Below are 11,322 nucleotides of genomic sequence, written 5' to 3'. Positions count from 1 at the left end.
CCCCTCCCCCCACTGCTGCTTCCCCCCCCCCAGCCCACTTTTCACCTTCCCCAGCCTCATGTGGATGCCTCTGCCTCCTCCCTTTTTTCCTTTCTCCCCCTCCCCCTCCTGTGTCCCCCTCCTTCACTGCCTTCCCCTCTAACTCTTTCATTCCCTACTCTCCTGCTGACAGCTCCTCCTTGTCCTCCTACCATGTCCTATTATTCTCTCTTGCTGCCACTGCATGTCGCTTTCTCCTGCCCCATAACTGCCTTCTCTTCCCGGCCCTACTTCTTTCCCCATTCACCAACACCTACCCCTTCTCCTCCCTGCCTCCTCCATCTCTCCCTCCCCATCATTTTTGCTTCTTGGGCTGCAGCGTTGTTTACTGGGGTTAAATTGCCCTCACCTTTCCCCCCACTTCTCAGATTTCTATGTATTCCCACAGATTTGTCAAAGGAAGAATACCCCCCCTATCTGTACATGGCCCAACTGTGAAAATTTTGTGATCTGCACTCTAGGGCCAGGTTCAACAATTAGATACAGCTGATGCAAGAATATTGTTAACAATTGTGTAGATTTAATAGGAAAATGTAGGCATGAGGAAGCCAATGGTGAAAAATCTATATAGATTCAATCTGCACAAGGAACAAATGAGAATGGGGCTGGATTCTCCACATCCATTCCACTAACCCAGTGATTCTGCAGGTAAAAGTGTCTCTTGTGTCAGCAGAAGGTTCTTTGTGCCAGAAGAAAGTACTGCCATTAGTGGAACAGCTTGACAAGATTCAACCTAGCGCTTTTAAAGGCAAAACAGTAGGACCGTATAATCCTGTAGCACCCCTATTTGGAGTACATACAGTTAACTAAAACCTGTCAGAGGCATTGCTCCTATTCTATGATTTATAGAGTTCTAGCATACAAAAGAATCTTCATATATGACATGGAGCCATAATGTCATTTCTATGGGAAGTCCTTGCTTCTTCTGGTATACTACAGAATAAATAATGCTGGCTTTTGAAGAACAGCCTTAAGGAATGTGTCAGTGATACTCAAGATGAACATTTTGGACAAAAACAGATTTATCAGCTGTTGAAGACATTTCAAAGAATCCAAGTTTGTTTCTTTCCAGAGAAATGTGTTGTACGACAGAGCTGGTATAAACACATTTTGACAGATGAAGGCTATTCCCCCCCCCTTTTTAAAAAAGAGAATGAGTTTGTTTCCATTTTGTTCAAAGAAAGATTTATGTGTGCTTTACAGTGCTGGCAGTCTCACAAGGTCTAAATACTCCAATGAAGTGGGAAATGTTAAACAATCTTTTAGTTACAAATTTGTTAGTAAATACTGGAAATATTGCAAACATATACTATAAACACATCTGTGTTTGTGTTTTCTGCTTAAAATTTGTCTTATATAGGCTTGGAATAGAAGGGGGTTTTCCATGTCAAGAAAGTGACTCCCAAGTGTATCTTAACCACAGCACGATTCCCCTACATGTCTCTTCCCAGCAAAATACTTATGCATACATAACATCCACAACTGTCTTTGTGTCCCTATCTGGGAAACAAATGACATTTGCTCTGATATGCCACCCCCACATGAGAAGTGCCCCCTGGACCCCCATGACAAAAATAGTAAGACACAGGGAGGGGGAAAAAAACCTGACCCAAAAACTGGAATCAAGAACCAAAAGGCCAATAATTACTATTGGCACTTACCTTTACACATATGGCATTCATTTTAATGCAGTTTTGCAAATAAACTTATTAGGCCTTGGAGTTTTTACTTGGTTGCCTGCCTGCATGCTAGTCACTGATGTTACATCAACAGCATTTAAAAAACAGACAATACTGAGGGATTCCAGTTTACAAAAATGTTTCCTTATCTGGTTTCCTAGAGGCTGGTCTTGGTCATACAGGTGACCAGACGAGTGGCTCTTTATAAGGCTTTTTAAATGTTGGCTTGAACATAAAACTTTGTGAAAGCCTGAGACCAAACCTGTCACCTGTTTTTCTGTGGTTGCTGTGGCTCTGTACAGCATGGAATGAAATGGAATATTGCTAAAATAGAGATCTGCTTCCTATTTTAGGCACCTATTGAGAGATTCTAATTAGTTAAAAAACATTATTGTTTATTTGGTGGGTTATAAGCTACATTAATCACTTTTTCAAAACCTGCTCAAGGCGATGTACAATGAACACACAGCTGAGAGTTACACCTTAATGCCAGAAAGTCTATTCTGAACTCTATATTCCCAGCCCATGTTACATACTTCAGCCAGTGGCCCCCACCAGTACAAGAAGAAAAAAAATATCAGTTGTTCCGTGTTAAGTGATTAATCTAAGTCTTTTTGAATGTTCTACCTGTCTTGTTATTCTGCCGATATTAACCATTTGTTCCAACACTAAAATTAACCTTCTTTTCCATGCTAACATTTATACTACTGGCAAATAATTTTACAGTGCCATCCTGAGCAGTGTTACACCTGTCTATGTCCACTGAAGTTAAAGGGCTTGGAAGGTGTAACCCTGTTTAAGAATGTACTGTAAGCTACATGTCAGGCTCAACTGGGTAGAGAGCTGGATTTTGGAATTCTGTGTGCCATTCCCAGAGTGTGTTTTTTGTTCCACATCTTTGCAGAATGAATGTAGCTATGCTAATGCTCCTCAATCATCACCTTGGCTTTCCCAGCATCTCCACAGCAAGGTACATGAAAAGCACCACAGTGTCAGTGTTACTGTGCTCCTTCTTGGGCTGATCTTGGGTCACTGGATGCATGAAAGCACAAAACTACAACGCCAGTCCTATTATGCACCCACCTCTCCTCAAAAACAAAGTATGAGGCCGTCGCTAGGAGACTGGCCAGGCAAGGCTTCAATAGGACAGCAGATCAGTGCCAGTCCAAATTTAAAAGGATTAAATGTGATTTCATGGCCAGCTTAGAAGCCTGGGGGGGGCGGTATCCCACAGGCAAGTGGGCAAACTCCGCACCATGCAAAGATGGTACAGTCATGGAATGATGCCGGAAGGCCACACTGGGAGGGCAGACACCTCCACATTAGCTAAATTCACTGTTTTTCCCCCCATGTATCAGGGCAATGCTAGGGTGTCAGCTGCGACTTGGAGCATCCCCACTTCAAATCCCACATTAGACACAGATTTACTACATGGCCTTTTGGCAAGCTGCAACTTCAGTCTCTCATGAGCTGCATGACTGAAAAACCAAATGTATATAGCTAAAAGTCCTGTATCACACATATACATGATAGAATCTAACCCAGTACTCAGAACAAACCATCAGCAGATCAGCCAAATGCTCTGCTGAATAAGTACAGTTTATATTTCTAAATATTAGGCTGAGGGAAATTTTGATCTTTCACTGTTTCCAGACAGTAGGAACCGCAGTCTTTGGGACTTTGCCATCTTCTGGCATAAGTTTAAAAAGTTTTTAGGAGGCTTTTCAAATAAGCTGGTGTTTCATACATACTGAGGTCTCTTAAGGGTCTCTTAAGACTGCTGTTGTGATATTTTAGATGACTGATGAGCTGCTTTATTTTATTTGTGCTGCCTTTGATTTCCAGATGGAATATTTAAAATGAATGCTCTGAAATCCTTCTCGTGTTTTAACGTACTGTTACTGCTTTTAGTCAACTCAACTGGTTTTATATTTTTAACATTTATTTATTTATTTTTATTTCTTAAATTTATCAGTCACCCCATCCCTGCTTCTGCAGGGCTCTGGGTAATGTACAAACAGCATTAAAAACAATAACCAGATAAAAACAATAAATCATATTAAGTTACATTTTAAAAGACAGAGGGCGAATAATAGTTATTCCCACATTACAGACTGCTGGCTGCTTTGTGGGCAAGGGGGTAGAGGTTGAAACGAGCATGGAAAACTGAGGGTGCCAGATATGATGGAAAACCATTGCTGTCCTCAACCAAAAGCCTTGTGGAACATCTCTGCCTTGCAGGCCCTGTGGAATTGCATAAGATTCTGCAGGGCCCTAATGGTATTTGGCAGAGATTCCCACCAGGTTGGGGCCAGGACCGAAAAGGCCCTGGCCGAGGACATCCTTAAGGCTGGGGACCACCAGCGTGTTGTTGTCCAAGGAGCGCAACACCCTTCTGGGGACATAACAGAGGAGATGGTCCTGTAGATACGTTGGTCCCTGACTGCTCAATGCCTTATGGGTCAAAACCAGAAACTTGAATTCGACTTGGTGTAGCTGGCACAGCACTGGATGTATATGTGCTGTCTGTGATGTTTGTCAGGACTCATGCTGCCACATTCGGGATCAGTTAGAGCTTCTGGGTCAGTCTTAAGGGCAGGCCAGCGTAGTGAGTTACAGTACTCTAGCCTGGAGGTGACCGTTGCATGGATTACTGTGGCTAGGTAAGGGTGCGACAGGAAGGGGGCCAATTGCCGAACCTGGCGCAGATGAAAAAACACTAGTTTGGCAATGTGCGTGACTTGGGCCTCCATATTCAAGGAGGCATCCAAGATCACTCCCAAGCTCTTGATGGATTGTGCTAGTGTTAGTGGTTTTAGTGATTATTTGATTATTGGTTTTAGTTAGACTGTATGTGTGCATTTAAAACACATGCACATATCCATATCTATATTTATCTTCTCTTGTAGGCTACCCTGGTTCATCCTCTGAAGAAAAAGATGGGATATATATCATACAAATAAGTAATTTTGACCAATTTTACTGAGTGCTATGGGTTACTAAGATGGTGTATGTGCTCTGAACACTCAGAAGGCATATACACAGGGGTCATTTCCTGCAGGAGCGCATAGGAGCGGAGCTCCGGCAGTAAAGAGCCCAGGGGGCGGGCACATGCAACAAGCCCCACCCCCTGCTCCCAGCAGCCCTCAGTCAGAGCAAGAAGCAGCCAGGTAAGTTGCAGAGCCCCCCCCCCAAGGCCAAAACAGTCCAGTGGCACCTTTAAGACCAAGTTTTATTCAGGTACAAGCTCTCCCTCCTCTGCGAGGACAGATCTGCACGTCCCCCCCCCAATACCTAGCAATCCAAAACAGTCCAGTGGAGCCTGAGTGATGGGTGTTGCCTTCTGCCACACTTCCGGTGATGTCAGGGGGGGTGGCATATGCAAATAAGTTATGCTAATGAGCTCCTGCACCTCTTTTTCTATGAAATGACCCCTGCATATACATATTATTATTACATACATTATTCTACATCAGCAGCAACACTCCTGATTTCCCTGTGCTTTGGATGTCCTCCCCCTGCCCCCTGTAACACTTTGGATAAGTGAAACTGTATAGCACTAGTATGAGAAATGCGACTGTAAGCAATAATAATATATTATGCAGGACGTTCTCCATTGCTAATTCAGAAGCTGCAATCTGCATTGCCTAATCACTTGGAAGATTGGCAGTGATCAAGGTCACACACAAAAAAACCCCTGAACTAGATAAAGCCTGATGAGTTTGTTCCTCTGTGACTAAACATGATGATTTGCCTGCAAGCTTACCACAGCTGTATATGTAGCGTTCCAGCGCCCTCTTGTGTTTCATATCCATTTTATTGATACAAATACAATTGTCCAAAGGAAGTCAACATCTTGTGAGCTTTTGAGTTACACAGAGTTCTTATTGAGGTGGAATTGCTCAGACTCAGAGAGAAAAAATATGATGCTACAGAGCTGAGGTGGGAGATAAACTGGAAAATCTGTGAGAGGAGAAGAGGAGAATTGTCCGGCAGCTGCAAGCCCAGGAATGTGTATGAAAGAGGCCCACTAAAGACAGACAGGATTGGAAAGGGCTGCAAAATGAACACCCCCAGGATCCAGTGCAAGGAAAGAAGGAAGTGCCGGCCACTGACTGAGTGGTCACTATGGTTGCTTATGATATCCACACTTGAGGTTAATATAGAAATGTCAACAGTTGTGCCTGTTGCATTTTGAGCTGTTTGGCCCCACCGCTTTACATTTTCGTTGTCCTTCTGAACTCAAGCGAGGGCAACAATTTATACACCTGAAATATACTACTGAAATATGTATTCCCTATGTCTGGCACACAAGCTCTGGCAGTTTGTAATGTTCACTTTCAGTACAATAAAAGAGCATTACAGCACTGAATGCTTTTCGCAGTTCGACTGTATCGCTGAGCCAGTGAAGAACTCCTTCCTGCCCCTCTTGCTTGCTTCCTCCTCCCTCCTCCCCTTTCCTCTCCACTCCACTCACTTTGTGGCTGGGGCTGGTGGGAGTGGCAGTGTCTGGCCAGCCAGTTGACAGTCATTCTCTGTTCCTCCTGGCTTCCCTCCCCCTTTCCCCCGCTCTGTCTCAGGAAAAGAAGCACCTAGGGTACCATCTAATGTCAGGCTGGCACCCTGGGGACTACATTTCCCAAGGTACACTGCACATGCCTGAAGTATTGTTCAAACAGAATCTGAGGTACTGGGAAAGAAAGAACCCGCCCCCACCTATTGGCTGGAGGGTCAGTTGCCACAACATCACAGCCACAAGATATAGGGAGGGAGGGGGAGAAGGACTGCATTTATTTAGCACTGCATTTGACTGATTTGGAGGTTTTTGCCATCAAGCCAACCCCTAGTGGGGCTTGGGCAAGGGACGTTCAGAGGTGGCTTTGCCATCGCTTGCCTCTGCGTCATACCCCCGGTATTCCTTGGAGGTCTCCTTTCCAACTACTAGCCACGGCTGGCCCTGCTTAGCTTTTGAGATATGACAAGATCGTGCTTGCCTGGGCTATCCAGGTCAGGGAGTGATTTAGTCTTTATTTATTGGCAGTCCTAATTGGAGTTTTTAAATTGTGACTTTTTATGGGTTTTTATCATTGTGTTATTCATATCGTTTTGATTGTGTTCTTTTAATAACCGTTTCACTTATGTTGTAAGCTGCCTTGAGTTCCTCAAGGGGAAAAGGTGGCTAATCAATATTTAAAGAAATGAATGAATAAAACGAGGAGGGAAGGGAGGGGAGGTCTTCTGAGATATTCCAATAACAGAATTAGCCAAGCTTTTTGTAGAACTTTTTGGCTTTCCAAAGCCCAACTATGGTTGAATTTAGGGGGACCTGGCCATCGCTACAGATGATGAAATGGGCTCTATCCCTTGCAAGCCTCTGCCACAATAAACCTGTTGAACTTTACGGTGCCACAAGACTCTTTCTTGTTTTCGGAACAATGCACATAGTTACTCCTCTGAATGCAAACTGTTGAGCTCTAAGAGGATCTGAATTCCTCATGTCCTTTAGTGCAACTTAGCTTTGCTAGGGTACTTTGCGGCCACTTCCTTCAAGCATTCCTTCTTGATTCTGACTTGTCCTACAAGATTCACCTTCTGCCATCAAACCTTTTCTCTTTGGACTTTTCTGACAGTGCTGCCTGCCTGTAAAATGCTTAGATTTTGTATGACAATGGTTTCATAATTAAGCTATAGAGGATTAGGTGCATTTATAAAGCCCCACCAGAAACACACAAACAAACAAGGATGTTCTCTTTGGGGACCAGTGTTATGTACGTGGACCGTCACTAGGGGTCCACGGCACAGGCAGGAGCTTAGTTCCCCTGAACAATAGGAACATAGGATCCTAGTTCCCCCCGCACCAACCAATAGCCACGTTGGCGGGAAATTCAAACCCTCCAATGGGACTAGGGGTGTGCTGGGTGGGTGTGTATATAGTTGGCCTTGCAGGGCCGTTTTGGTAGTCTGATGTTTACAATAAACGTGTGCAAATGCATGACAGATTTTTTCTCTCTCCTGGAACAACTGTAACATCCTGGAACAACTGTAACATCTAGCCTGCGTTGTCTTCAACCTGGCAGAGGCAAAACCTCAGGACGCATCCGTCAATGTTAACAGTCCTATTTTTTAAATTAAAGCCCTTCTGTTTCAACGCCTCCAAACAGCCTGAGCAGCCAGAGCTTTGGAATAGCTGTGTGCAGGATGTCTCCACACCTACAATGCACATGGGCCCTTCCTGTATCATCAAAAGCTAGAGTATGTATTTACTTGCTTTTGCACCCGCTCCCTGTAGCAAGCCTCCAGTGGACAACAACAATTTAAGATAAAATATCTACTGAAGAAAAGTTAACACTGTGAGGATTAGAGTGTCAGGGGCTGATTAGGCTCTTATCAGTGCAGAGAGCTGGACTGGATCATCAGCTGATGGCTTTTTGCCCTAGAATCCTATGGTCATATTGCAGATACAGTCTTTTATGGCTATCCTGGTGCTTGGAGATTCATCTTACTTTGAAGGAACACATCCAGAAGTTGGCAGTACTCTGGATTCTGGGCTCCAGCTCCCTAACATGCTCTTATCACAAATCTCATAGAATTCTGCATTCAGGGATCCATCTCTTTTGATAGTATTGTTGGCTTCTTACAGAACTAGGAATGATTAAGCACTTAGGCAAGGATATATTAATGATAGAAGGTCAATAAGTAGCCATAGGCAGAGGCTAAGGATGTATCTCTGTAATTCTTCTGTAATTACAGTAGAGACAGCTTGCAGCTTTTCAAATTTCACTCACCAGCCCAACACTTCTGCTAAGAGATGGTGTGGTGTAGTGGTTATTATGTCAGCCTAGGACTGGCAAGGTCCAGGTTTCAAAGCCAACCCTACCATGAGGTTCACCTAGTAACCTTGGGGCAGTCACATACTCTTCTTTCTTAACCTACTTCGGTGTTGTTGTGAGGGTAAAATGGAGGGGGAAAGAGCCATGGACACTGCCCCGAGTTCCTTGGAGGAAAGGTGGGATAAAAATGTAAATATCTAAAGCTAAAATGCTGTTTGATTCTACATGAAGACTGAAAACCTAAAGATTCCTTACAATTATGCCATACTACAAACCAATGTTCCCTCTAAGCTGTGGAGTCTTGTGAGCAAAAATCCTACTTTATGAGCTGCTGGCATTAAAGTTGTGAGCAAGCAATTTGGCTGCTGCATCAATTAGTCTGCTCTGGAGCCCTCCTTCCTGAGCTAAGACAAAAATGTGTGAGCTGGAGGCTAAAGAACTATGAGCTAGCTCACACTAATTCAGCTTAGAGGGAACACTGCTACAAACACAATCCAGGAACCAGAGCTGGATGCAAAGCTGCTTGGAGTCAGAGATTCCAGAGGAGCAGTAACAGGCAGGAGAAGGCTTATCTGCTGCTTCTCTTGGTACAAATCACTCACTCCTGGTTCCCCTATGCAAAGAAGAGGTGGTCGTAGTTTCAGTACACAACAGCTGCTCCCATGCGGAGCTTTTGATCTGGTTTTATGACTTAAACAGGTGCAGATTTTTTGGACTGCTCATGCGACGCTGCTGCATGATCACGCTCCTTTCCCATACTCAGAATACTCTTCTTCATGACCAACCATCTAGCCACTGTACAGCACAAGATCTTTCTGGGAAGACCACAGTCAAAGTGGGTTTACTGACCACGTAGACATGAAGGTGGAGATTTTCAACCACACCTACATGGAGACCATTTTTGTTTCCTACCCCACTCATGGTTGCCATCCCCCCCCCATCACCATTGGCATGGTTTTGTCTTTTTTAAAAAACTTTATATTGCTATAGTGAAATGGTGGGCATAAGGAGATACCAAGGAAAACATGGGGTATACCCGTGTGGTCATGGCACTGGCACTGTGAAAGTGTGTACAATGGTGCCATAACACAGCTTCCAGCAGCACATGGGATTTTCAGTAGCAAAAGGCTTCTCATTAAGGGGTGGAAAAGATGATTTTATACCAAGTGGGGCAGAGCTCTGCTCTCCACTTGCCTGGAACAAGATCCTGCTTAATAGAAGAAGCACAAGTTTCTCTGTATGTCCCAGCAGCTAAATCAGACCTTTAGGATGGGACAACAATTCAAAAGAAGCCAAAGGTGGTCAACAGCCAGGCCAAAACCACATGGCACATTTGTGTCAAACCTGAGAAGAAATTATTTTGGGCAGCTCCTGCTGTGGTTACATACCATGTCTCCTTGTTCTGGTGAAAAGGTGTACAGTAATGCCTTCTTCTCTCTCATCAGCCTGGCCTGCCTCCTCCATTTCTGAAGCACTTCTTTATCTCTAAAAATAATCAGCATGGTTTTTGGAAAACATTTAATAAAGTTCACTCTTACAGCCCCACTCCTACAATATGGAGGACACTAAGTCAATTTTAAATAGCAATAGTGGCAGTAGTAAAAATTAATCAGGGTTATGAAAGCATTGAGTCTGCTGACAGTCTATGACGCGAGGCTGCAGTGCATGCCTCTGCTATTTCACCGATGTTTAAATTTCATCATTTGCAAGAGATTTTAGGGATATGTTGAGGTTTTGCAGGGGGATTTGGGGGGCTGATCCTTTATGTCTGTCAGTATCAAAATTAGAGAACTAACATGGTGTAGTGGTTAGAGTTTTTGTCAAGAATGGGAGACACCACAGTTGAAATTGCCATTGTCATGCAGCCGGCTGGGTGTCCATAGATCAGCCACATACTTCTCAGCCTAGCCTACCTCACAGGATTATTGTGAGGATAAAATGGAGGAAAGGCACATGATGTACATTTCCCTGAGCTCTGTGGAAGAAGGGTGGAATAAAAATGTACTAGGGAAACAGGAAATGATAATTTCTTCACTCTGCCATGCTAATGAGTGTATATCACTCACTGTTATTAGTACCAGAGTAAATGATAATGAAATCCTGTGTGTGAAGTTTCTCGAGTTATGGGCCCTGCAAATAGTTGCAGTTCTTTTATATATATATCTATATTTATATATCTCTATCTATCTATCTATCTATCTATCTATCTATCTATCTATAATATATATATATATCACACACACACACACATACACAAAGTAAAACACATAATGCTAACTGTTGTATCAAGGGTTCCTTCACCACGAATGACTGCTTCTTATGATGTTCCCTCACACTGAACCAGACCATTAATCTGCCAAGCCCAGCACACCTCTGACTAGCAGCGGCTCCCCGAATGCTCAGGCAGAGGCGTTTCCCTAGCCCTCCTACCTCAGTTCCTTTTCACTGAGGGAGACCAGAATCTCTTACTGCAGACTGGTGCCAAAGATCTCTAAAATGGAGTGGGCGGGAAGTGTTTTCCAGTACAGAAGCAGTGCATGGGGGGGAGGGCTGTCAAAATTTCACTCCATCTTCTGCTTCCCACTACAACCCCTATCTCTAGAGTCTAGGCTCTTCCCTCTGCCCATCATAGCTGATTTCCAGACTTGTGAGTTTGTCTGGAAGAAATGCAGCCGGATGGACATTTTGCAAAACAAAGGAAGAGAGTGGCAGGCAGGGAACAGTTGGCTCTGCTCCCTCTTCTTGTCTGCTGCTCATACGTTTGCAACCATGCA

The 11,322-nt window shown here is 43.9% G+C and overlaps 1 protein-coding gene across 1 annotated transcript in view; it reads right to left on the bottom strand.

Annotated features, from left to right (window-relative positions):
* Positions 1-11,322, bottom strand: part of LRRC27 (leucine rich repeat containing 27) — a gene marked incomplete at its 5' end in the record, with an annotated part of 37,099 nt that overhangs the window by 7,479 nt on the left and 18,298 nt on the right. Inside the window, one exon of the mRNA XM_015426884.1 lies at positions 9,937-10,033. Within this exon, the coding sequence (XP_015282370.1) occupies positions 9,937-10,033 (97 nt within the window). The remainder of the gene's footprint in view (positions 1-9,936; positions 10,034-11,322) is intronic.

This window comes from Gekko japonicus, unplaced genomic scaffold, assembly GCF_001447785.1.
Source record: "Gekko japonicus isolate JY-2015 unplaced genomic scaffold, Gekko_japonicus_V1.1 scaffold35, whole genome shotgun sequence".
In the NCBI taxonomy this organism is placed as follows: domain Eukaryota; kingdom Metazoa; phylum Chordata; class Lepidosauria; order Squamata; family Gekkonidae; genus Gekko; species Gekko japonicus.
Note: the sequence above shows the minus strand (reverse complement) of the source record. Positions and strands in the feature narration are given on the sequence as shown.